Source organism: Talpa occidentalis, unplaced genomic scaffold (assembly GCF_014898055.3).
Source record: "Talpa occidentalis isolate TD23 unplaced genomic scaffold, MPIMG_talOcc4v2.1 talOcc4.4, whole genome shotgun sequence".
Taxonomy (NCBI): Eukaryota; Metazoa; Chordata; class Mammalia; order Eulipotyphla; family Talpidae; genus Talpa; species Talpa occidentalis.
Genome location: NW_023604295.1, coordinates 87,864,199 through 87,891,702, shown reverse-complemented (window position 1 = coordinate 87,891,702; position 27,504 = coordinate 87,864,199). Strand labels below are relative to the sequence as shown.

The 27,504-nt window shown below is 38.3% G+C and overlaps 2 protein-coding genes across 2 annotated transcripts in view; both read left to right on the top strand.

Annotated features, from left to right (window-relative positions):
• Positions 1 to 2,498: 2,498 nt before the first annotated feature.
• LOC119256903 (40S ribosomal protein S27-like) lies at positions 2,499 to 2,759 on the top strand. The gene has a single exon (XM_037524648.2). It carries the CDS (start codon positions 2,508 to 2,510, stop codon positions 2,757 to 2,759), a length of 252 nt encoding a protein of 83 aa, XP_037380545.1. The 5' UTR covers positions 2,499 to 2,507.
• Positions 2,760 to 9,793: 7,034 nt separating this feature from the next.
• TM4SF4 (transmembrane 4 L six family member 4) overlaps positions 9,794 to 27,504 on the top strand; it is a 30,186-nt gene continuing 12,475 nt past the window's right edge. Inside the window, exons 1-3 of the mRNA XM_037524646.2 lie at positions 9,794 to 9,967; positions 10,627 to 10,716; positions 26,782 to 26,918. Coding sequence (XP_037380543.1) covers positions 9,794 to 9,967; positions 10,627 to 10,716; positions 26,782 to 26,918 — 401 coding nt within the window. The remainder of the gene's footprint in view (positions 9,968 to 10,626; positions 10,717 to 26,781; positions 26,919 to 27,504) is intronic.

Here is a 27,504-nt window from a genome sequence, read left to right as displayed (position 1 = left end):
AGAAGCACGAGCATAGAAATTCTAGCCTTAGAATCTTAGGTAATTAGGTATGTGGTTAATCCAAAATGGGTAAAAACAATGGGTTCAAGAATTAGATAAATGATTATATCTTGTGTGTCCACAAGGTTGGTGTTACAGATGTGTGGGAATGGTGGTCATTATCATAGTTATTGCCATTATCAGTTAATATTTTATGGATCCTTGATTAAATGCAGGCACTCTGATAGGTACAGTTAAATCTTTACCTTTATAGTCGCTGTCTTTAAGGAGTGTCCCACCTCCATTTCTGGAGCAGAGGTAAGATAAAATATTTTGATATGGTGGTAAGTTTGGAAAATATAGTTAGCCCTGAAGGCCCCAGAGTATTGACTTCCAAAGTCCTTCTGCAGATAACCACTATGATAACCAACGTCAGAATAGGAACAACATCAGAAAAAATAGAATGTGATGGAGAGGTCAAAAAAGGATGAAGCTTGAAAAATGGCTGCTGAATTCAATCATATAAAATGTTGCTGACATTCATTCTCTAGCGAGACCAAGGCAGGAACAAATGGCAAGAGGTTAACAAATTGGGAACCAGAAATTGGAGAGATGAGCTTGGTTACAAGGAAGAAACCAAAAAGTAGGGTGGTAGCTGAGGGAAAGTTTTGGGGGGAAGACTTTTCCAAGAAAGAAGTCAAAACTGGCAAACTTTGATAATGATTGAAGTTAGTTCATGAGTAAATGGGAGTTCATCATATAATTCTTTCTATTAATACTTGTGGATATTTTTTTTTTACCTCCTAAAAAAAATTGGGAAAAGAAATTTTAGAACAGAACATCCAAGTGTGGAGAAAGAACAACAGTGATCATGGTACAGTCCTAGAGGAAGGATATAAAAAAGGGAACAAGAGCATGGGCAAGGGGATTAAATTCCTCACAGGAGAGATTTTTTAAAAAGTAGATGAAAATAAAGATGAAATCTGGGTTGAAAGGGGGTGTTGGCATAGAATATTATAAGACTAATAGGAGGCAGAAGAAGGAACTTGGGCCTCTGTTTCTATGAAGTGGGAGAAGAGATTATAAAATACAAAGGAGGGGGTCCAAAGGAAAGAGGGCTTGAGGAACATGAAAAAGTGTTGGAAGAGCAGATGTGGAATGCAGTAGGGAATGAGTCAAGGGGGAAGACAGACTGTTAAGTAATAGGGCTGTTGTAGTGCAAATCAGTATGAATCTTTAATGGACTTACACTTCGAGAACTACTACCTGAAAGCATGCAAAAAATAAGATGATTCATATGCATGACTAAAAGTTGAGCAGTCTGGCCTGTAACTTTGCTAGAAACGTCAATAGACTTATGAGTAATCACAATAATGATAACTTAGTAATAAATCTTTAACCTCTTAAGTGTACCTTGTGCTGCACTGGGTACTGTGAAGACCACCAAAAACCTATAGGACACGTTCTGTACCCTCTAGGTTTAATCACCTGGGAAGATTTTTTTTTCAATTTTCATTGTCTCCAAAGTCTATAAAATGAAAACAATTTATTTTAACTTTGACTTTCCTTGATTTGGAGCTGGCCATTTGATTACAAATGAGTGCTGCACTTTTTTCAACTTGTTCTTCTGGACTCTCTTCCACACGCAGTGAAAGAGCAATTCAAGTCAACCAGAGAATAAACACATCAGGTTCTGCCTCTTAAACTTGGTTTCAATGTTTTTACTAACTTAGAAGTTGGTCATATCCATTGTTTTGGATCTCTTTTTAGTGCTTTTGCAAATTGGAATCTGTCCACACAGTCAACTCGACTATCTCGGCAGTGTGTTCCCAGCTTCCACACCTCCAAACACACACTGCCTCCTCCTTTCATTGAGCTTTTTGTATACCTGAAGCAGTGGGCAGGCTAAGGTCCAAGTAATGACTGGACACTCTTTAACTGACTGATGGTAGCAAGCTTCCTCTCCTGCAGCCTCAGTTCCTTCCCACCTCTTCCCACGACTTCCCACCTGAGAGACCCACCTCAGAGGGACATTGTGAAAGTAAAATGAGTCAACAATGAGAAGCACTAAAATCATACCTAGAAGGTAACAAGCTTATGAAAAACATTTACTACATAATTTTATTAAAATTTTATTCTTGGTAATAAACAAAGTTTCAAAGGAATATTATCATCTCAAAAGAGTCTTCCCCTGCCTCCACTTGAATCCACATTGTCAAATACATTTCCATGGTTTCCTCTATTCCACAAAATAGATCAAAGCTTGTTACTATATGTTTCAAGACTATATAATATAGCATATGGGTTAAAGCAGAGGCTTTTTTTTTTTTTAAACCAGGCTGCATGAGATAAAATCCTAGCTCTTGCTTCTAATTGTAATGTCTCGGGCACGTTACTTAACGTCTCTGCTTCTCAGTTACCTTTTCAGTGAAATGTAGAAAAATGATAGAACCCATTTCATACAGTTGCCATGAGAATTAAAGTATATTCTTTGTCTTTTCTGGTGGTGTCAACCTCCCCACGAGAACATGCCACTCGCAAAGGATCTCCTTCATCCCTCTCCAGAAGAGAAGAGGAAACACAAGAAGAAGCAACTGGTGCAGAGCCCCAATTCCTATTTCATGGATGTGAAATGCCCAGGATGCTATAAAATCACCACCGTCTTTAACCATGCACAAATGGTGGTATTTTGTGTTGGCTGCTCCATTGTCCTCTGCCAGCCTACAGGAAGAAAAGCAAGGCTTAGAGAAGGATGCTCCTTCAGACAGAAGCAGCACTAAAAGCACCCTGAATCAGATGAATAAGAAACCATCCTCATAAACAAGTTTTGGATAATTAAAAAAAGTATATTCTTTGGTATATAGTAAATTCTAGATGTGTATCCTATTATTAGTATTATTAATTTGTCTTCCTTTTCTTATAAGCTCTGTCCATTTAACATGTCTCTAGTACCTAGCCCATGCCTTACACATAATGTCTCAATAAATATGCTATGAAAACTAGGGAAATACCAGTCCAAAGGCACAGATCAAAAGAAAATTACACGATTTTGTGAAGTCAGATTTATAGATACAAAAACAAATGTCATGCTAAAATTTCTCTTCCTTTTAAAACCATAACATGAATTTCTCAACTTTGTCCACTTTGGAAGTCATGAGGGTATTTAATTTTAAAAACAGGATGGACAAGAAACTTAGCTAATGATGTTCTGCTTTAACAGGGAGGGTGTGAGTGGGAGCTGAGTTTCTGTTAAACATTAACATTTCACCTGTAACTATAGTGATATGAAAGAAAACTAAAACAATCAATATTTGGGCAGGTCCTTGGAACAGATGTGTCAATGAGGGCTCGTGCTTCCTGAGAAATCAGGCTGTACCTTTTTGTACTGAGAGCTGTGTTGAAGGGGGGCATACAGCACCCCTTTGAGTCATGAGGCAAAACATGATTTGGTGTTCTCATTCTGATTTTGAAACCAGCAGATACTGAGTTTAAGGTTATTGATGGTGTCTGCAAGATCCGAGGCCAAATTTCAACTCTGTTTGTGTCCGTTCATGCAAAATAGAGGGAATATCCAAATTACCCAGCCTGTGGCTGAGAAAGACCTTTGATTTGTAGTTAAATGCATGCAGGAAGCCCTCCCTGCATAGATCAGAGAGTAGATGCCAGTTTGGGGTTATTGGGACATCATACTGTGTTAGTGAAGAAATCAATCTCAAGCCCAACTGCCTGGGTTCAAATGCCACCCCTACCTTAACACTGTGGTGAGTTAACTATGGTCACAAATTGTCTAATACACTTCTCATGGACAGGTGAACTCTATGACTGAGATGACTGTGACAATTCTTTTTTTTAAAAGATTTATTTTTATTTATTTATGCATACAAGAACTAGGGTGTAGGCCAGAGTTGTGGTGGGTGAGAAGATTCGCCAGAGACAGACTGGGAAGCAGATCAGGCAGATCTACTAAAATACATTGCTGAGGGGAGTGGGGAGCAGTGGGTTGAGACAAGAGAGGTCTGCAGCACTATGTGGGTTAGCTCCCTGGCAAGGGATTGAACTCATGCCACAGTGGCTGGCAATAGTTTGATAGTGCTGAGATTTAACCCCTGTGCCACCAAGAAGGCCACCAACTATGTGACAATTCTGACTAAAAGAATGTAGTAAAAGTGACCCTGTCTCAGTTTTGGTGTGTGGCTTTAGAAACTGGCAATTTCTGCTTCTAGTTCTTAGGGCCTAGAGCCACCACTTAAAATCCAATTACACTACTGCAGAGACCACATGGAGGGTCCTTGTGGCAACAGGAGGCAGAGAGGGGCCCTGTGGAGCCCAGCCCACAGTCATTCCAACAAGGTCCCTAATATGAGGGAAGACGTTGTACACTCTGCAAACCTGTGGCTGTGACCACTACCTGAACAAGAGTGAGACATCCCAATCTGTGCTACCAGGGGCAGAAAAATCATCTGGTTGATCTTAACCTAAATTCTTGACCCACAAAATTATGAGCTATGATAACATGGTTGCTGTTTGAAACACAAAATTGTCAGGTAGTTTGTGATGTATACATCAATAACCAGAATATTTACTAGTTGTTTTTATTTCCTCATCCCCAAAATAGAGACAATACTTGCAATATCTCCCATATCAGATTTCTCTGAAGATTATATGAGTAAGTAACATAGAACCCTCAGGCCCATGCCTGCCACAGAGCAAATGTTTGTGAATGTTGACTCCTGTTACGTAGGAATGACAACTGGCTAGATTCTGAGATAGAAGACTGAGTGGGTCCATACTCTCTAGTTCTCTGGGTTGTGATCTTTTTATAGTCCAGCCACTCCCAAGAAAGAGGCCCCTAATGAACACTCATGCTGAAATGATCCAGGCAAGAAGGAGCCAGTCCTGAAGCATTAGAGTTCATTGTTCCTCGGCTTTCCCTCAGGTCAATTTTTCAGGTCAGAGGAGGCTGAACTGACTGCAAGCCCTGCTCTTAGTTTACCTCCATCTCATGTACCCAGCTCCTCACAATCTCCTAAATCATACTTCATGTCACTTGCGACATACACTTTTGTCAAACTTCTTTTGCTTCACTTCTCTGCCAACACAGATTCCATCACAAGCATCTGAGAAATTAGAAAGGTACAAATTTCCCAAAGAATATTTTTAGGAATCGTAATCCTGAAAAATAAGCTACAAGGGAGGAATTCGGTCAACAGAAAGTTTGGAAGGCACTGAAAACTAAGGTTCCTAAAAGGTTATGTCATTCGGAAGTTTATTTAACTTTGTATTATCCAGATGGTCACAAACATATCTTGATGGTGAAACACCCTTTTCTAATAAAACAAGGCCTCTTGGAAGAAGCAACCACTGAGTCACTGAGCCAAGCAGGTAAAGGGAGCAGAAAGGAAGTATGAAAATTTTGCAGGAAGGCAAGTCAAAGAAAGCCGAGTTTAAGATCCGAGGACATTTGGGTAAATACCTAGGAATGGAATTGCTGCATCATATGGAAGCTCTATCTTTAGTAGGTCAAGAAATCTCCACACAGCTCTCCATAGTGGTTGGACCAGTTTGCACCCCCAACAGTAATGCAGGAGAGCTCCTTTTTGTAGCTAAGCTATGGAAACAACCCAAATGCCTCAAAATAGATGACTGGATCAAGAAGATGTGGTACATATACACAATGGAATATTACTCAGCAATCAAAAAAGATAAACACATGCAGTTTGCAGCAACATGGATGGAGCTAGAAGGGATCATGCTCAGCGAAATAAGTCAGAAAGAAAAAGAAAAATACTGGATGGTCTCACTCATAGCAGGAATTTAGAAAACATAAATAAGGGACCAGGAAAAAGACTAATTAATACAAAGTAAAAATCAAAATCAGCAAGCAACTATAAACCAGAGACACATTGCAGGGGGCGGGGAGCAGGGGGAGAGGAAGGACTAGGGTCAAAATAAGGGGGGGTGCAATTGTATGGGGAATATAACCAAAATGAAAATGCATACATTGTGCAAAAATGAAAAATGATGTAAGAATTATATAAAATAAAATACTTAAAAAAAAAAAAGATACGAGGACAAAGGGAACTTCCTGAAGGTTTTATACAAGAGCATATAAGTTCATATTTGCATTTCATAATGATCATTAACTCTCATTTCAAAAGATCATTAACTCACTGAATACCTTTAACCTTTATTTTTTGATTAGAGGGCTATAATAAACAAAACATTTTGCATTATTACTCAATATCTATATACAAATTACAGACATTGTGGAAAATAAGCCTTATTCTTGCTACATGCAGTGCCTAATGCTCTTTTTCTATTTTTTCCCTCCTTTTGGAAATCATTTTTTGAGAAACTATTCCATAATCTAGGCAACTAAAAATGGGGACCTGAGTTTTAAGACACCCAAATATGAACGTGTCAAGGGCCCTCATTTTCTTCCTGATGTGTTGGATGAATAAATGATAGTGATATTCTTAAACATAATCAGAAGAAACTATTGCTGGTTTTTCTGCTAAGGAATAAGTTCTTATTAAACCTATGTGTGCAATTACTCTTGTCACAATTAAGAGACTTTAGTAATACCATTGAGAGTAGAAAGTTAGTCAGATCTATTTTGTTCACTAGGAGACCTCTTAGCACGTTGGTGGGGTCACTGTGTTGCTTCAAACTGATTCATTCCGTTGTACGGAACTGATGGTTCTCCATCCATTGCAGTGTGAAGTTTAGCAGGCTGGGGAAAGTAGAGCAGTAGTTAATGTCGCATGTGCTCAGGTGATCAGAGGCGCCTGTGCTTGCTAACTCAGAAATGAAATGCCTGCATCACAAGGAGGAACCCCTGGACTTCTGGCTGCTTCATTCCAGATGGCGAAGGTTGCAGAGGGAGATTTGATGTGAGATGGAAAAGTCAGATATGCTATATTCTTCCTTTCTTCCCGATAGGACCCCTGCTGTCTTTCTGTCCTTTCCTGAGCTGCCATCTGCTCTCCCTTCTGAAGTCTGCTTCCCACAGAACTGGGTCCAAAGTGGAACTCACTCTCCACAGTCTCCTCTAGGCTCTCTCTGAAAATGAGGACACTCACCTTCTGGCCTTTAGAGTCCTTTCTAAGGACTTCACCACTAGACAGCACAGGAACAGAGGGTAAACAAGAAACCATCAGGAGCGAGCAGCACAAGGATCGCCAGGATCTCATAAAAATGTTCTCTGGTGACTAGAGCAGTCTGCTGGCGACCCCCACCCCATCCTGAGGGTGAATTTCCCCAAGTCTCTCTTCCCCATCCCACTCCACCCCTCTTCTCTAAATGAGGTGTTTCACTTCTGCTGGAAGGTCCGAAGGTACAATTGATAGCTGAACAATAAATAAGTTAGTCCTGCTCCAGCTGTATGAAGTCTCAGGTGGTGGGGCATTCCAGAAGGGGCACTGTCTTTCAGGGTTTCCCTTTCTCCACACAGGAAATAAATGACGGCAGGCTTCTCCCTCCCAGTTGCTCATGTACCACACCTTCTCAGCTATCATGGGAGAAAACTATAAAGAGTGGTTCACTATATGCTTTCACTATTCACTTAGATAGTACAGATTGGCAAATCCTGTTGCCAGACTGAAAAATCTAGTGTATCAAGGCTCCCTGGACCAGTGTTATTCCAATGTCATGATGCAAACGTCTAGAGGCAAAGGCCTTAGAGAAAGAAAAAATAAAATAAAAATGTTCCCGCAGTGGAGCTCCAAAGTGACAAGCACAGTAACTGGGACCCTGGTCTTTTCTTCCCTGGCAGGATACTCTCAAGACTCTCTGTCAAGGCTTGTGGGTTATAATTAAAGCTCATTTGCACCTGCTTGGTTTGTTGACAACTGTCAGCAATAACAGTCCTTATCTGTTGGTGGTGGGAACACAGCTGCTTTTCCTTTTCTTCCTTCTGCCTTCTGTATAGCTGATTTTTCCACCAAAAACAAAAACAAAAACAAAAACAAAAAACCAAACCCAAAGCCCATATTATTTTATGATAAGGAAAAAAAAACCAAAATTGTGCTGTTCAAAGAGACGTATAGCCCACTCATCCATATGCTTCACACCTAGCACCATTCTATCATTCATATTGAAAAGATGGTTTTTATTTTCTAATTTCTAAAAGAAATAACCTGTTAGTGAGACCATGACCTTGGTTTTGGTGACAAAGAGACTTGATTTAAAATCTTGGTTGCTTCTCTTACTGTACTGGAAAGACCTTGCAAAATATATTTAATCTTCTGAGCTGGTTTCTTTACCTATAGAGAGGTCCAGTACCTTCTTCTGGAATGCCTCAACCTCCTCGGACTTCAAACCTGGAAGGTGACTAACTTGTTCATTGTTCAACGATTGATTGTCCCTTCAGAACTTCAAGGAGGGAGAGGAGGATTGAACTGCCCTTTCGTGCTCAGCAGATTACGCACTCAGTAAACACTTGCTGTTTCTTCTCACCCCAACCCTGAGATTTCTGGGACCATCTCTATAGAACAGCCAGTACACATTTCATAGAATCTAGAAGGACCCTCAGCCCCATCCTGTCTGAGTTCTCTGGAATCCTGCCACAGCTTCCCTGAGCTTTGGCAGAACACAGCCCATTGCTTCCCGGGAAGCAGGTGACCTATTCCATTGTAGCACACATCTCACCATGATGATATTGCTTGCTTTTTATCTAGCTAAAATTAGAATCCCAATAAAATTCTAACTATTGTCCCTAATTCTATTGTCTAGGCTTTCACAAAGAACTACCAGGTTCCCAGGTCAACCCCTTAGTCCTTCAGCTGTTAAGTTAGTTCCACCATGTAGGTCTTGGTCTAGGCATGGCGGACCTTCTTCAGCGACACAAAACAAATCAGTAACTGAACCACGTCCCTGGCAGCTGGAAAACTTTCCAATAAAGGTCCATCTTAATGCCTCCTGCACTCTCTACCTGCTCTTCCAATTTTGTCTGCTCTGCCTCCAGTTTATACATCAGTGTCTATCCAAAGTCAGCTCTCTTTTCCCCATCTCCTTTATGAAAGTAGAGAATTTTATTCCTAGATGGAAAATACAGTTGGAAAAGTTGATTGGAAAAGCTGTCTTTTGCTAATTCCATCATACCAGGTAAGGAAGGAGATAGAACTTAATAAAGTAACAAGTACAGAAATACAGTAGTAAGGTGATTAAATGAATAGCTGTCCTGATGTTGTCATTTAACACATTCTCCTATAGGCCTGGACTCAGAAATACTGAACTAGACCATCAGATTGTTATTTTCATACTGAGGAAAACAGAAGCTCTGTTGGATAACCCTCATTCCAGGCTTTCAGCGGAAAAGACAAAGATATGTACTGTAGACCATTAAGCACTTGGGAAACATGATTTTAAATAGGATGTGACCCAATTATACAGTGATTTATAAAGAGCCTGGGAAAATTTTTTTTTTTTAATTTGGACAGGGGCATTGTCAAATTAAAGGTGCAGTAGATCCACATGCTGTTTGTTTTACCCTGTGTTCGATTGCAACAATGTGTCTTGTGTCTGCTGGTGGATTATTAACAGAGGTTATTGGTCTCCATGGCAAAATGATCTGCATGCAATCTCATTTATGGGGAGCAAAAAAAAGGACATCAGGTCAAAGAGGATGTATAAATGTTGGGCCACATTTGAGAGGCTGAAGCAATACCAAGGACACAGCTCACTGGCTCATTTGCTTCTCGCTCCCCAATACGGACTGGTGACGATCACTGCGAAACTGCCCAGTGGCTCTGAGGAGACCTTGTGAAGGAGCAAAGAGGGGCCTTTGCTGCAGACCTACTGTGCACTCCCCAGCATGTGCACTGGGAGCTGTGCCAAGTGCCTGGGGGGCACCCTTATTCCCCTGGCAGTGTTGGGCTTCCTGGCTAACATCCTGTTATTTTTCCCTGGAGGGAAAGTGATCGACAACAATGACCACCTTTCCCAGGAGGTGTGGTATTTTGGAGGAATATTAGGAAGCGGGATCTTGGTAAGTAAGAAAGCTTTAAAATTCCCCAAAGGAGATTTACACTCCCCTCTCTTAAAATATGTTGCTTGTTGAACAGGAAGATCTTTAGTTGCTAACAAAAGGCCTTAATTTTGTTTCCTTCTCTGTTAGACCCGACAAGGACACGGCCACTAAATTTATTATTCAAGCTGGCAGTTCTCATGTATCAATTGATTTCCGTGACCCAAACTGAGAGTCACATAATTTCTTTATTCCAACAAGATAGTGTTGGAATAAATTGATCCAAAACTGCCAAGAGAAGCAGGCATTTTCCTCCTCCACTTCTGCACTGATTTCATTATCCCTTGTTTCTAACAGAGGTTCAGAACCCCTAGTTTCGAGAGAGAAATGCACTATTTGTGACCAGTTAAGACAATTTCTTAACCTTGTCCTAACACACTATACGTGGAAATTCGGGGTGTTAGCTCATGAAACCTTGCCTCACTGAAGCTGCGGGTAGGACAGATGACACCTAAATCATCAGTAATACTCATCGACCCCACCAGGCATACTTGGATAGTTCTTGCCATGCTCTTTAGCACCAAGTCCCACATCATGATGTGAGTGGCAGGCTCATACAGCCAGGCAGGCTCGGGCCTCTTTCATATGCCGCCCCACTGAGGTGCTTTTCTTGCCGATAGATGATCTTTCCTGCCCTGGTGTTCTTGGGCTTGAAGAACAATGACTGCTGCGGCTGCTGTGGCAATGAAGGCTGCGGGAAACGATTTGCGGTGAGTTATGGCAATGGTGGGGAGCAGCTTCCCAACTCTCCATGTGCACTGTCTCTTTGTGCTTCCATCTGGTGGGTAAGGATGAATTACCAGCAGGCATGACTCCGGGGGCATCTGGTACAGGGATAAAGATGATATTCTTACTAGTCCGAAGTAACAACAATGGCACATTTTCAAATACTATAGCCCTCATACTTACAGAGTGTGGGTACTTTCTGGGATTTTATAGGCAGACAGGAATGTCAGAACTGAAAAACTGAATATAAAGAATGCAGGCTTGGAAGACAGAGATAGGGGTTATAATTCCCTCTGCCATCCAGAGGCCCTGAGACCTTGGGCAAGGCATTTGCTTTCTCTGGCCCTGGATTACCTCATCTGCAAAAAAAGTTGGGGCAGGAAAAAGAACCCCCAAATCTCCCGCCCACACCATTGCGCTTCACTCTCTCGGAGGCCCAGAACATCTCCACTTCTTCTATATTTTTGCCTCAGGACTTCTCTTTCCTTTTTGGTTTCATGAAGTCATCCGTCTTCAAGTATGCATCTTCAAGCTAGAGAGATTAGGCATCACTGCTCTGGGGCAGAGTATAAGGAATGCTGGGACGTGTCTGCAGCTGGGCAGGACACCATACCGCTCCCTTTGCTCATCTGTAAAATGAGGAAGTAGGGCTAGATCAGATTTTCCTAAGCATGGTACACAGATATGCTCTATCTTTCAATAATGTAGAAAGGTATTCCCTTGTCAATTCTCCTTCAATTCCTTTGATCTTATCTGGAAAAAATTGTATTTTGATGGAAATAAGTCTTACTGTTTCTAATTCTCCATAATTCCCCTTACTAAGAAAGAAAGAACAAGCCTCAGGCTCCAGGAATGCAAGGAACATTAACTGAAAATTCAATAATACTGTGTTTAAGTTTGATAATGATTCTAATTTTTTATTCATAATGGTGACATCAATGAATAAAATAGGGAGTTGACTTAAAAATATAGCAAGAGTTCAGATGCACTGATATGGCAAAGATAAAAGAGGTAGAACTGGAATTACTATTTGGGTGATAAGGAAGGCCAAATTCTACTTCAATCTTCTGAAGTTCAATTACCCATCTAAGAGACTCAGAAGCCCTAATATTGAACTATACATGCTTAACTTAGCTTCTTCAGTGAAAACATGTAGGTATTCATTCTGAAAAAATAATTTCTGACATTTCTTTCTCATTATTTACTCATAGATTCAATAAAAATATTGATCACACACATATAAAGGTCTAAGTCTGGTGCATATCATACAGTTGCATTTTCCATGTGAGATCAAAGATCATTCAAAGAGGACATTTTCACATTTTAATACCATCATGAGTCCCAAGTGAACATTGATAATAATAATAATAATTATTATTATTATTATTATAACATTTAAGTCATTTTAAAGACATATAAAAACCAACCACAATTTATTTGGTATAATTGTGTGACATTGTATAAATGACAGTTTTATATAATTAATTGTAAAGGAAAGATGAAATATGTAATTAATTTTAATCTTAAAAAATAATATCATTATACCTGTGGGCTTTGGAAGAATAAGGTAGAGATGAGAATTTGAAAAGAATTAACAATTAGGAAAACTGGGCAAAAGAGTCATTGCTTAGCAATCTAATATTTTCTTCCCTGGTGCCAATTAGAAGACTGAGATTAGCCAGTATAAAACAAGGGTTTTATTTGTTTGAATTTTTTAAAGATTCATATTTAATCGTAGTGAATACTGAAGCATTATTCAAAGTATTGTGCAAAATTTAGTTTTTAATTAAATTTAAATGAAGTGAAAAAGGTAGGCAGAAAGGTGTTTCCGGAGAATATTCTAGAAAGGATTGTGCAAAACTTAACTTAAACTTTTTTAAAATTTAATTTTTAAATTAAATTTAAATTAAGCCTAAGAGAAAGGCAGAATAGTGTTCCTACAAGAGTAGTTAGGTCATACAATCTAAAGTTGAAGGAGACTATCCAGGCTCTAGACACCCCCTTCTTAGACTTCCCCCTTCAAAGTAGGATTTGCCCTTGGTGTGATGACCTGCCCTTGGAGGATGATGATGGGATGTGAGGATTTCCCTCAAGTGACTGACTGTCCAGAAGGCAGTGTCCATCAAAGTACCAGCCAAGCCAGACTGTAAATCAAGACACCCCCAGCCATGGCCCTCCCAGACCAGAGGCCACCATACTCAGGCAGTCAGCAGGAAGATTTCTTGGTTTTGCTTTGTTTTTTATTTAGTTGACAACTTTTAAACATTGAGAAAGTTTCACAAAATGTATCTAAGTATCTTCTCTTTCAAAAATTAAAAATCAACCTGGCACTCTTTGACCTGCATCTTGGCTCAGTAAAGCCTGCACTTTCAAGGCCAAGCACTCCCTTTAGGGCTCATTTCCCTGCTTTAGGGCCATGTTTCTTGAATGTACTGAGGTTCTGGAGCACTAAGGGATAATAATCGCTTTTTAAAGCAAAACCTCTACTGGGGATTCCCTGTTGGCGTAGGGGTTAATTCTCAGCACAATCACTGCTACAGCCTAAGTTCAATCGCCAGCCAGGTTGCTAACCCATATAGTGCAGCAGACCTCTCCTGTCTCAACCGCTGCTCCCTTCAGCGGTGTTATTTCAGTAGATTCTCCTGTTCTGCTCCCCACTCTGTCTCTGGTGAATCTTCTCACCTCCGCCCCATACTTCGGGCTTACACTCTAGCTTTTGTATAAAAAGTAAATAAAAACATTTAAAAAATATTAAAGATCTTTAAGAAAAGAAAAAAAACTTTACAATATTTTGTCAAAAAAGAAAAAAGCTGCAGCCAAAATTTGACAGGTACTGTAATGCTGAAGATTTGAGTTATTTTTCTAAATGCTCGTGGTATTCCCCTCCAGGTGTTTAAGGAACGCAGGGTTTCTGTGGAATGCTGTTTAAAAAATGCTGGTGGATAGAAAGACCTGTGAGGCAGAAACAGACTAGGCCAAGGGTTGCTGGGCTAAAAGCTGGTGGCCTACTCCACAGCGTACTCTCTACTGTTTCCTGACCTAAATGCCCCTCTTTACTTTGCTTTGTCTTTCTGGAATATTCCCCAGAAGTCAAATGCATCATTCTCTTCCTTTTCCTTGAATTAAAAAAAAAAAAAAAACCAGGACATAAGAATTGATACCAGAAGCAGGATGTGGTGGCTGTAGAGATAAAGCAAGAAAATGAGCTGGAAAAAAAATCTTGTGGTTCCCTGGTGAAGCCAGAACATAGAGCGAACTCTGAGACAAAGCAAGACTGAAGCCCAGTCCTAGGAATCTGCCTGCTCTTGAGTAAATCAGACTGAAGAGAGCTGTGAGAAGTGGGCTCTAGGGCAAAAACTGTGAGGGGAGGGTGATTTCCACAGTGGGCTTCTAAAGCCATGACCTGGGTTTTTTTCCCCCAAGCCACAACTTTTTCCTTCCACAAGGGAAGGGCTTCATGGTCTCCTGAGGGGTCTCATTCCTGCTAATACTTAAAAAAAAATTTATCTCTCAATTGAGGAATAACAGACAATTTTGTAAGAATGTAATCAGTGATTACCCTGTGTGTAAAAAAACTTATAAACAGTGACACCATCAAAAATTTTGCAGATTTTTTTTTGCTTGTATCATGAATTTTATGACATTGTCTCTGATCAATATAAATAAATATCAAATTGTACCCATAAGAAATGTTGATCTCTCAGGCTGTAATGGAATAGCTAAATAATTTTATCAACTCATTCATGTTAAATGTGTGCTTCAATAAGAAATTTTTGAAGACCTTGATCTTGACTTAAAGGAGTGTCTTTAATGATGGGCCTGAAGTTAGATTGTCAAAAGAGATATTAGGGTACAGGCCAGCATGTCAGTACCCTTAAAGCATATCAGTTAGATAAAGACCCACCCCACCCATAGGCAGGGCCCTGTTTGCAATGAAGATCTTTGTCAGATCTAAAAGCAGTCTGTGGCTTGCAGAACCTTCCATGCCGGCTCACCTGTGCCCCCTAGTGACTCTCATGGTAAGCAGTGCTGAGGCTAAGAGCACTATACTACTTTACCTGCCTTGGAAAGACAGCCAGTTTCATGAGAGTTCAGAAAGAGTCCTTTTGAAATACTGGATTGTCTTGAAAGAAGAAATAAAGAATGGGGCCCTACTTCTTCTCTAAATGTTTTCTATGCTGCAAAATTCTCTGCTGTAAAATGAATCGTGGCAGCTGGTACTTTTCATAAGGACATTTCAAGGATGGGGGCAGGGGAGATGTTGCAAGCACTAGTGTGCAGGGAAAGGGAGAACAGTACCAAGTGTCTCTGGTATTGAGAATGCATAGTTCCTTGATAAATGCTTACTGGATGAAAGAAGTAAAAGAATGCTCAGGAGGGATTCAGGTAATTTCCATACTACTTCAGGTTCAAGTCAAGTCCCATAATAACCATTTGAGTCATTAAACATTTCATTTTATTAATAAGAAATCTGAGGCTCATAAAGTTAAGTTTCTGACTGCCACACACCAACCCACAATTCCTCTCTTGCCCCAAGCCTGACCAAGGCAGAACATACCGGACACTAATGCTTAAGAGAAAAAATGCTTCAAGTGATCTCTGGTATCTCAGAATATTCACCGAAGACGGGACTTCCTCCATCTCATGCCTACCAGAGACATTTCCCCAACCCATCACCATTACCCATGTCTCCAAATACCATGTCCCCAAACCACCCATTTTCCCTTCTATCCCAATCCTAGTGCCTCTCCCACCTGATCTGGCCAACATGAGTACACACCTGACCAAGGATGTGGAGGTGGTAGAACTGGGATCTGATCTTGCATCTTCTGCTACCAGAGCCCATCAGAGAGGGAGTTCTTACATTTGACAAGTGATGAATTAGAGAGCAATTTTAGCTTCCATTTCAAGGGAAGTATATATACTAACACATATTTCCTAAGCAGTGTGAACAGAACAGAGCATATGTTCTGTTCTGAGCAGCAGTAAGGGAGGAAAACTTTCCTTCTTTTCCTTCTCCCCTTCTAGCTTCCTCGACTGGTCTGGTAATTAAATTGGACATTAAAACAGGTTTAACAAGGAAAAAAACATTCAATTTTGTACATATAGGACCTCCAAGGATATGAGGCTGAATGGAGCAACCAAAGCAGGCAGTTTTTATATCTCTTAGACAAAGAAACAATGAATTTGTGAAGATTTGACAAGAGAAAGAAGCTTGGGTGGTGTAATACATCAGTGAGGAAGTGAAAAGGCTTGTTAATACAGCCTTCTCTGCCTTAAATTCCCTGTCTCATAGTAAGCGTACTTCTACCCTCGTGGGACAGGAAAGGTACCTTTCACATTTCCTGCTTTCAAGAGAGCAAAGGAGGGTGAGAGTATACTTATTGCACCCACTGTTTCTTAAGTAATTTTATTTAAAAATGATCACTATACTAGTGTGCCCTTTGAGGTAATGTATTTTGTTATTCTTCATAACCATGAGCCTTTGTACTCTTATCACTCACTCTGTATTTGCAAAAAGTAGAAGTATGTGAGGCTATGATAGTAAAATTATTATAATATTAAAATGATATATGTCAAGTATTTGCTATGTCATGAGAAATTAATCAGAACTTAGAAATAGGCAAACAAGATGTCTGGGCATCTTGTCAGTGAAGTACTGGGCATTAAGCTAATGGCCTACCCCCACCCCTCAGGAGTTACTGACTTTCTAGAGATTAACTCCCTAATTGCTATTGTTTAGGCCACCTTACATAGTCTGATCTTTGTGACAATAATAGCAACTCTGCATGTTGCTATTATTGGGCTTATTTTACAGAAGAATAAAAAGAAGTCTTAGAAAAGTAAGCATCCCAAGGTTATAAGGGACTCAGATCCCAGTTCATCAGCCTATGACCCATACCCTTGACACAACACAGTAGTGTCCTTTACTATGTATTCACTTAAACTGGGTAAAGCATGTCCAGAGTAGAAAAATTTTGAAGGATGTCACACATTCCTAGTTCCAAAATCTGTCAACTCCCCTCCCCAGAACTTACCCTTATTACCAATCAATGTCTCCTTCCAGAGATATTCAGATCTTTTTGTCCATTTTCTTTAAGTAACACCAGCTTTGAGTGTCTGCTTTCCAATATATTCAACTTGCTCTCAGTAACTTTCCTTTTAACAAGAGAAATTTTGTATCAGGAAACCCATGAGAAATTAGTTATCTCATATTGACCTTAAGACTGATAATATCTCTGAGTAGTGAGTTTGTCAATTTGTGAAAATTGACAAATAAGTGGAATGACTTAAAGCAAGTGTCTTAAAGTGTGCATAGATTTATGTGGTTCGTTCATTCTGAAAAGTTATAAAAAGTCATTTTGGGGTGTTTGTCTTATTTATTTTTAGATGAGATATATCAGATTTGCATACAAAACCAGAACATGTCACCTGTCGCTTTGTGAAATTATAACCTGATGTCATTCTGCAGATGGCCTCATAAAGAAATTAATCATCATAGAATTGATTGAGAGACACTGTGTTCCTTTCCTTGATCACATTGCCCTCCCTACTTAAACTATAATCATGGAGTCAACGCAGACCATATCCATGTAATTTTTTACAACTTTTACCACCAAAAATCTATTTTCAAATGTTCTAAACTGTCTACCTGTTGCTATTGAGCACATGGAATGTGACTAACTAAACTGAGATGTACCCTAAGTACAAAATGCACAGCAGATTTCAAAGGATTAGTATGAAAACAACGTCAAACATTTCATTAGCAATTTTTTATTGCTCATATGTTGAAGTGATAATATTTTGGACATGTGTTAAGAAAATATATTATTAAAATTAATCTCACCTATTCTATATTTTTATCTTTATATATATAGTTACTAGTAAAATTTTATTTTACTTTTTTAAATTTTTAAAATTTTTTTACATCATTGTTCATTTTTAAACAATTTTTGCTTCCCCTACCCCCTCGGGTCTAGTCTCCATAGAGTTTCCATCACCAATGCACATGTGCACCATCACCTCAGCCCCCTGATCCCGTTCCCTCCTCCTCCCCTGCAGTATGTCTTTGATTTATAGTTGTCTGTTTTTGCTTTGTTGTGTTTTGTACTGTTATTATTTTTTTACATTGATGTCTTATTTGGTTCCCCCATATTCCTGCTATAAGTGAAACCATCCGATATTTTCCTTTTTCCTTCTGGCTTATTTCACTGAGCATCATTCCTTCTAGTTCCATCCATGTTGCTGTGAATGGCATGAGTTTATCTTTTTTGATTGCTGAGTAATATTCCATTGTGTATATATACCACATCTTCTTGATCCAGTCATCTATTTTCAGGCATTTGTGTTGTTTCCAGGTTTTACCTATTGTAAATATTGCTGCAATAAACAGGTGGTCTTTTGAAACAATGTATTTGTGTCCTTTGGGTAGATCCCTAGGAGTGGAATTGCCAGGTCATTTGGTAGCTCCATTTTCAGTAGACTGAGGAACCTGCAGGTGGCTTTCCATAGTGGTTGGACCAGTTTGCATTCCCACCAGCAATATAGGAGAGTTCCTTTTTCACCATATCCTCACCAACATTTGTTGTTGCTTGTTTTTTTGATATGTGCCATTCTTACTGGTGTAAAGTGGTATCTCATTGTGGTTTTGAATTGCATTTCCCTGGTTATAAGGGATGTTGAACATTTTTTATATGCCTATTGGGCATTTGCATTTCCTCTTTGGTTTTAAGTTCTTCTGCCCATTTCTTGACTGGATTGTTTATTTTGTTTTTGTCGAGCAGTGTGAGCTCTTTGTGTATCTTCATGATCAGTCCCTTATCAGTTGACTGGAGTGCAAAGATTTTTTCCCAATTAGTGGGGTGTCTCTCTGTTTGGTTAATGTCTCTTTGGCTGTGCAGAAGCTTTTCAGTTTGATGTAATCCCAGGTATTTATCTTTTCCTTCACTTTCTTGGCTTTGGGTGATGAGTCTTTAAAGATGTTATTGCAATGTATGTCTTGTAGTGTTTTACCTATATTCTTCTATATATTTTATTGTTTCAGGTCTTATGTCCAGTTCTTTTATCTATTTTGAGTTGATTTTTGTGCATGGTGAAAGGTAATGGTCTAGTTTCATTTTTTTGCATGTGGTGGTCCAGTTTTCCCAGCACTATTTATTGATCAAACTGTCTGTGTTCCATTGCATGTTCTTTGTTCCTTTGTCAAAGATCAGTTGTCCATATAAGTGTGGTTTTATTTCTGGATTCTCTATTTGGTTCCACTGGTCTGTTTGTCTGTTTTTGTTCCAATACCACATTGTTTTAATTATTATGGCTTTGTAGTATAGCTTGATGTTTAGAAGTGTGATACCTCCTTTCTCCTTTACTTTCATCAGTAGGACTTTGGCTATTTGTGGGTTTTTTTTTTTTTTTTGTGGTTCCATATGAATTTCATCAGTATTCTATTTCTTTGAAGAATGTCATTGAGATTTTGATTGGAATAGTGTTGAATCTGTATATTGCTTTTGGTAGGATGAACAATTTAATAATGTTAATTCTTCCAATCCATGAGCAGGGGATGCCTTTCCATTTCTTTGTGTCTTCTTTAATTTCTTTTAACAGTGTTTTATAGTTTTCTTTGTATAGGTCCTTTACCTCTTTTGTTAGATTTATTCCCAAGTATTTGATTTTTTTGGTTCAATTATAAAAGGGATGGTTTTCTTGATTTTTTTTTTTCTTCAGATTAATTGTTTGTGTATAGGAAGGCTACTGATCTTTGTGTCTTGATTTTGTGTCTTGCTACTTTACTGAACTGGTTGATTATTTGGAGTAGTTTTTAAGGTTCTCTATGTATATTATTATATCGTCTGCAAATAGTGATAGTTTTACTTCTTCTTTCCCTATCTAGATTCCTTGTATGTCTTTCTCTTGCCTTATTGCCCTGGCTAGGACCTCCAGTATTATATTGAAGAGCAGTGGTGAGAGAGGACTTCCTTGTCTTGTTCCTGATCTTAAAAAAAGGCCTTCAGCTTTTCACCATTGAGAATAATGTTGGCAGTGGGTTTGTCATATATGGCTTTTATCATGTTAAGGTATGTTCCTTCTATCCCGAGAATTTCAAGGGCCTTCATCATAAATGGCTATTGGACTTTGTCTAATGCTTTCTCAGCATCTATTGATATGATCATATGGTTTTTATTTTTCTTTTTGTTGATGTGTTGAATTACACTGATCCATTTTCATATGTTGAACCATCTTGTTCCCCTGGGATGAATCCCACTTGATTGTCATGTATTATCCCTTTGATGCATTGTTGGAATCTGTTGGCAAGGATTTTGTTGAGGATTTTTGCATCGTGTTCATTAGGGAGATTGGCCTGTAATTTTCTTTTTTTTGTGCTGTCTTTTTTTGGTTTTGGCATTAGTTTAATGTTGGCTTTGTAGAATGTATTTGATAGTGTTCCTTCTTTTTCAATTTTTTGAAAGAGTTTGTGTAGGATAGGTACTAATTCACTGCTGAATGTTTGGTAGAATTCATTTGTGAAGCTGTCTGGGCCTGCGCTTTTATTTTTGGGGAGTGTCTTGATTATTGCCTCAGTTTCGCTGCTTGTAATTGGTCTGTCCAGGTTTAGATGATTATATTGGTCTAGGAATTTGTCCATCTCTTCTAGGTTGTTGAATTTGTTTGCATATAAGTGTTCATAGTAATCTCTGATTATTCTTTTGATTTCTACTGAGTCTGTTGTGATTTCTCCTCTTTCATTTAATAATCCTATTTATATATGTTTTCTCCTGTTTTTCCTTTGTGAGCCTGGCTAGAGATTTGTCTGTATTGCTTATTTTTTCAAAGAACCAACTTATGGTTTCATTGCTTTTTTGGATTTTTTAAAAATTTCTGTTTCATTTATTTCTGCTTTGATTTTTATTATTTCTTTTCTTCCTTTTATTATTTCCTTTCCTTTTGTTATTTCCTGAATTTGATATTCAGGCTTTAGGGTTTTGTTATTGTTCTTTTTCTACTAGAAAAATTTTTTTTTTTTTTTTTTTTTTTTTAATAGAGGCATGCTTTATTTATTTGTTTGCTGGTTTGTTTGTTTGTTTTGTTTATACATGCACTGGGTACAGTCAGAAGCGCGGGAGGGTGAGAGAATTCACCAGAGCCAGAGCGGGGAGCAGAGCAGGCAGAAGGACCGAAGTACACTGCTGAGGGGAGCAGCGGGCGGCAGGAGAGGTCTGCACGCCATGTGGGACCCTCCTCTGGTGGCCGGGGAGCAGCCGGGGATCGAACTGGCGCCGCAGAGGCCGCGGGCAGCTTCGCAACCCAGCGCTCAACCGCTGCGCCACCGGGGAGGCCCTAGAAAAAATTTTTAATTAATTAATTTATTTTTGATTTATGTATACAAGCACTGGGTACAGTCAGAAGCGCGGGAGGGTGAGAGAATTCACCAGAGCCAGAGTGGGGAACAGAACAGGCAGAAGGACCGAAGTACACTGCTGAGGGGAGCAGCAGGCGCAGCAGGAGAGGTCTGTTGTGCCATGTGGGACCCTCACCCAGTGGCCAGGGATGGAACCGGCGCTGCAGAGGCTGTGGGCAGCTTCTCAGTCCAGCACTCAACCACTGTGCCACCAGGGGAGGCCCTCTACTAGAAAATTTTAAAGTTCATTTATAACTCACATTATATTTCCATTGAATGGTGCTCGTCTTCAGGTGCTTACAATGAGGACTCTTTAGTAAATGGAAAAAACATCTCATAGATATTTTGCATTAACCTGGTTTTTCATTTACTTACTTGCCTAAAATGAGAGAATGTCTGCATTTGTATTCACTTATTTGTCTTTAAACGCCTGCCTATTAAAATGTTCCTGGAGCCATATCTGAAATCTCTGGTTCAGCTCACACAGCTAGAATAGCATATATCAGACTTCTCTTCTCACTACCAGCTGGATGATATTGAAATCCTGGCTGTTTTGGCTGAAGGAACTCTCTAGAACCACCTACCCCTTTCTTCTGTTTGCCACAGGAAGTTGAGGCCAGAGATGGGTATTTTGATGATGCTGAGAGGGCTATAACTCAGGTCTGTCTTCCAAAATGCCTTTCTGTTTCATTCCAATTTTTGATATGCTCTTATTTACTATTGCAAATAATGCTCCTATGACCTAGGAATGCATAAATATTTTGCATTAGTATTTTCATATTCTTTGGGTAAATATTAAGCAGTGATTTTCATGGATCCTGTAACATTTCCATTTTTATTTTTTTAAGGAATTTCCATACCATTTCCCATAGATGCTGAACCAAATTAAATTCCCATCAACAGCGGATGAGAGGTCGTTTGTAGCTACATCCTTGCCAAAATTCCCCCTCCCACCGCAACTTTTTGATATAGGCTATTCTCACAGGGGTGAAGTGCTAACTTATTGTGGGTTTTGAACTCCATTTTCATTATAAGTATTGTTGGACATCTTTTCAAGTGTCTGATGACCATCTGAATGTCTTCTTTGAGAAGAAGTACTTTTAGATGTTTAAGCATTTTTTTACTGGGTTGTTTGTTTTCATTGTTGAGCATATGAGTTCTTTATTTTGGAAACTAATTCCTTGTTGGACATGTGATGTGCAAATATCTTCTTCCAGTCTATAGTCTGCCTTTTTTTATTATTCATTTATTATTATTTTTAAATTTTATGTATTTTTTACATCATTTTTCAATTTTGTACAATGTATGCATTTTCATCTTGGTTATAGTCCCCATACAGTTCCCACCCTCCCTTGTTTTGATCCTGCTCCCTCCTCCCCCCACCCTGTAGTGTGTCTCTGGTTTATAGTTGCTTGCTGATTTTGATTTTTACTTTATTATAATTAGTCCTTTTTCTGGTCCCTTATTTAGGTTTTCTAAATTCCTGCTATGAGTGAGACCATCTGGTATTTTTTTTTTTTTTCTTTCTGGCTTATTTCGCTGAGCATGATGCTGTCTCCACAATCAAACACCAGACTGCCTTTTGTTTTTCTGCTTTCATTCATGGTACAAAAGATTTTTAGTTCAATATAGTCCCATTCATTAATTTTTGCTTTTGTTTCCCTTGCTGTTGGAGTTGATTACCCTAATATATCTCTGTGGTTGATATTCAGGAGCATATCACCTATACGATTTCTCTTATGCATGTTCTATAGAAGCCTTTAAACTATTTTCAATTACTTTTTACATAGGGAGTAAAGATCTCCAGTTTCATTGTTTTGCATGTGGCTGTCCAAGTTTCTCAACACTATTTGTTAAAGAGGTTTTCCTTCCCCCATTTTATGGGCAAGGCTCCTTTGTCAAAGGTTAACTGCCCCTATTTGTGTGGTTTATTCCTGGACTTTTTGACCAATTATTGATCTGTGTTTGTTTTGTTCCAATACCATACTATCACTGTCCAGTATTATCCAATATTATTATCATATGTACCATAGTTTGAAGTCAAGAATTGTGATTCCTCCATTTTTCTTCTTTTCTCTCAGAATTGTTTTGGCTGTTAAGGTCTTCTGTGGCCACAAATGAATTTCAAAATGTTTGTTATATTTTTTTGAGGGATGCCATTTAAAATTTCATAAGGATTTCATTAAATCTGTATATCACTTGAGTAAGATGGTCATTTTAACAATGTCAACTTTCCAGTCTTTAACAAGGGATATCTTTCTTGTTTTGTGTGTCTTCCCTTTATTTTAATAATATCATAAAGTTTTTGTTGTATAGGTTTTTCAGCTTGTTTGATATGCCTATTCCTAGGTATTTAATTATTTTAATATAAGGGGGTTGTTTTCTTGATTTCTTTCTCTTCCAGCTCATTGTTTGCATATAGAAAAATGCAACTGATTTTTGCAAATTGATTATTAATCTGCTACTTTACTGTATTAATTAGTTTTTTAGTCAACTCTTTAATGTTCTCTATCTTCTACTAATTTTTTTGTTTCCATCTGATCTTCTTATTCCAGTTCCTTCAGATAAAGACTTAGATTGCTTATTTGACATTTTTCTTGTGTATTGAGGAATACCTGTATTGGTATGTACTTCCCTCTAGAATGATGCTTTTAGTGCATCCCATCGAATCTTGTAGGTTTTCTCTTCATCTTTGTTAATCTACACATTATTTGATTTCTCTTTGATATCTTCATTCATCCAGGAGTTTTCAGATGCATTTATTTTTGTTGTAACATGTATTGATTTATTCCAGGACTCTTTTTATGGTTAAATTCTAGCTTTACACCATTGTGATCAGAAAAGATGCTTGATATAACTTCTGTTTTCATATATTTTTGAAACATGTTTCATGTCCCAGCCTGTGTCCTTGAAAATGTTTCATGTGCATTTGAGAAGATTGTGTATTCATTTCTTTTGGGATGGAAGACTGTAAATGTCTATTAATTCAGTCTGATCCATCATTTGAGGTCACTATTTCTGTTTACTTTTTGTTTAGATGGTCTATCCATTGATGTAAGTGATGTGTTTAAATCTCCTACTATTGTTTTGTTGATATCAGCATGTTACTTCAAATCTGTTAGTAATTGTTTTATATGCTTGAGTGCACCTATGCTGGGAGGCTAAATATCAGTGCAGTAATACCTTCTTGATTGATTGCCCTTGTTCATTCTGTAGTATCCATCTTTAACATGGGTAATATTTTTTGGCTGAAAGTCTGATGAATGTGATATGACATTAGTAGTTCCTGCTTTTTTCTCCATGTTATTGGCTTAATATATCTTTCTTTAGTCTTTCACCTTAAATCCATTTTTGCCTTTAGATCTGAAGTGAAATTCTTGTATGCATAATATAGGTGGGTCATGTTTTCTTATCCAAGTCATCATTCTGTCTCTTTTAATTAGTGAGTTAAGACCATTTACAAATAGGTTAATTATTGCTATATTAGACTTATTTACTGCCATTATATCCTTTGCATTTTGGTTATTTTATCTTTCTGTTTTTTTTTTTTTTCCTTTATGTTTCTATCTACCTTTTTTACTTGGATATCTTTACCTGGTGGTTCTCTTAGTTTCTTCATTTCCTTTTCTAAGTGTTCTTATTCCAGATTTTTGTTTTGTGGTTAGCATGAGGTTTGTTTCAAACTTTCTATCTCTAGAATAGTCTTTTTTGTGCTACTATCAATTTCTTAACATATGACTACACAGATTCTGTCTTTTTCTTCTACCCCTTTAATGTTTTGTTGTGTCAAATTGCTCATATATATGTTTTTGAGTCTACGTTTCTATTTATCATCTTGGTTCATAGTTTCATATTCTTTTTTTTCTTTTCATGTAGAAGAACTTCTTTCAGCATTTCTTATAGGGCAGGTCTGTTGGTTGCAAGCTCTATTAGCTTTTGTTTGTCATTTATTTTTTATGACATTTATTTTTTATGAGTATATTCACCAATGTTCTTGATAGTAAAATAGATTTAGGATAACTTAGATGTAAAATTAAGGGGGGTCATAAATAAGGGTAATATGAAACTTAAGTCATCGAAACATCCAACAATTAGTTCTCTGGTTCTTCTGGCATGCTAGAAAGAAGAAAAGCTGTACAGATGGTAGTATGGTAAAGCCACGTTCTTTAAACTACTCAATGTTTATGGTTTCGATGAGTGTGTTCTGGTTGAGCAAAATAAACATAAAAACTATGCATTAATGTGTGGAGGCACTATGCTGTAGTCGAAGTTTATACAGTCCAGATTCCTGTGGGTAGAAGATATTAAGGAGCTAATATTCAGCTTTATATTGAAAATCCAAAAGATTTCATATGGCACTTGGGGCCAGAAGTCACTTTAGAAAACTACACCAAAAACACATCTATGTGTAACATGAAAATGAATACTAGCTAAAATAGAACTCCATTATCACATAGACACCAATTGCCTAGGCACAATCAGGTCCTTTCACCCTCAGTACCCATCCCCAAATATATGCTGTGATAACACTGTTAATAATACACAGGAAAAGAAAAAGAAAATACCTGACATTTAACTCAGGATATCATGTTAATTTTCACAACAGACCTTGTAAGTATGTTTTATCATGCCCATGAGAAAACAGACTCACACTACACCTACAGGATTACACAGGATCATCACACAGAAAAAGTAACAAAGCTGACATTTGAGACTTGACCTGATTACTTTTAAACTCTGTGCTTTCTACTCTAACTTTGTGGCACCACAGTAATAGAGTTACTAATTTTCCACTTCTATTTCTATAATTATTACTGTTCCCACTCTACTTTCTAATTATTGTTTGGAATAAGTATTGCATCTCTAGGCCTAATCTTGTCATCTCTCAGAGGGAGTTAGCCCTGATAAACTCCAGAACTGTTTCTGACTTTCATATTCTATAATTTTATTTTGATTTTATACTTACAAAAAAACCCCACTAGTATCTATTTTTCACTAATTGATCTGTCATATAAGAATATTTTAAGAACTGAAATTATTGGCCATGTTTAACCCCCAAAAGAGAAAACTCTCAGTGAACGGAATGGAAAGATAGAGCATATGAAATATTTTACGTTATATATAAAATATAGTCAGATATTTTAAAGGCTACTAGCAAGTAGAAAGAAGAAAAATTAGCCAAGGAAATATAACTAGAATCAATAAGCAGAATTTCTAGACTTCTACTCTTTCTTATAAGTGTAACCTGCCTGTCATATGAGACTCCACGGTAACTTGGTCTCAACAACATGATAGGGCCAAAAAACTTTAAAGAGACTCATGATTCTAAAATTATTTGATTCACTAATATACTAGACTTCCATATTAACCCTGCAAAGCTGATTCTGTCCTTAACAGGATTTATAAGTATGATTCAGAGGTATCAAACCATAGCTGGCACTCAGTCATCAGTGAGTGGATGAAAAGATATGGGGGTGGAGTGAAGAAAAGGATATGAAACACCAAAATTCATTTTAGTAGACCCATCAGACCCCAGTACTATAAGCAGTGACCCCTGTTCCCTACCACCATCCCATTACTTCCCTGTAGTCATCATGTTCAATAAAAGGCTGGTTGCGTGTGCTGAGTATAACTTGTTTCTTTCCTTCTTTTTCAGATGTTCACCTCTACTATATTTGCTGTGATTGGATTCTTGGGTGCTTTATACTCATTTAGCATATCAGCGGTCTCAATCAACAAAGGTCCTAAATGTCTCATAAGCAATAACACATGGGACTACCCCTTCATCAATGGGTAAGGTATACCCTGCAGTGTCCACTAACACTACAAAGGGCATGAGCAGATTACATGCACCAAGGGGGGTGACAATGTACAAATCTTGCCATCATCATTTTATGTCTCAATCATGTTATTCCTTAGACAGAAGAGTTGGAGTTGTGGAATGAAGTTAGTTGCATACGATCTCACATCTAATTGTTTTCGCAGACACCAGGAGAGATAACTAAAAGAGGGTCCCTTAGCTAGTCTGAGCTAAGAAGATCTGTAGGATCACCACTCATACCCAAAACATTTATTAACAGCTACACAAGACAACCTATGATATTAATAAATGCCGCGGACCAGCACAGCAGTAGGCAGTAGACGATGAGGCCACCTCAGGGTTGAGAGAAGCGTGCAGGGTGGTCAGGGCATCGGCGAAAGAAATGACAAACAGACACACTTCAAGAGTGAAAATCTGAGTGTAATTTTCTCTAAATTTGTGACCAGTATATATATGTTTTCCAAAAGCACAGGAATGAATATCAAGGAAATTAGCTTGCTCATGGGCTCAGTCTACCACTATCAGGGAGGTGATCTACACAACAAGCAATGACCATTA

What these genes read in the sequence shown, in the direction of transcription:
- LOC119256903 (XM_037524648.2), top strand. Translation starts at nt 2,508, where the DNA reads ATGCCACTCGCAAAGGATCTCCTTCATCCCTCTCCAGAAGAGAAGAGG.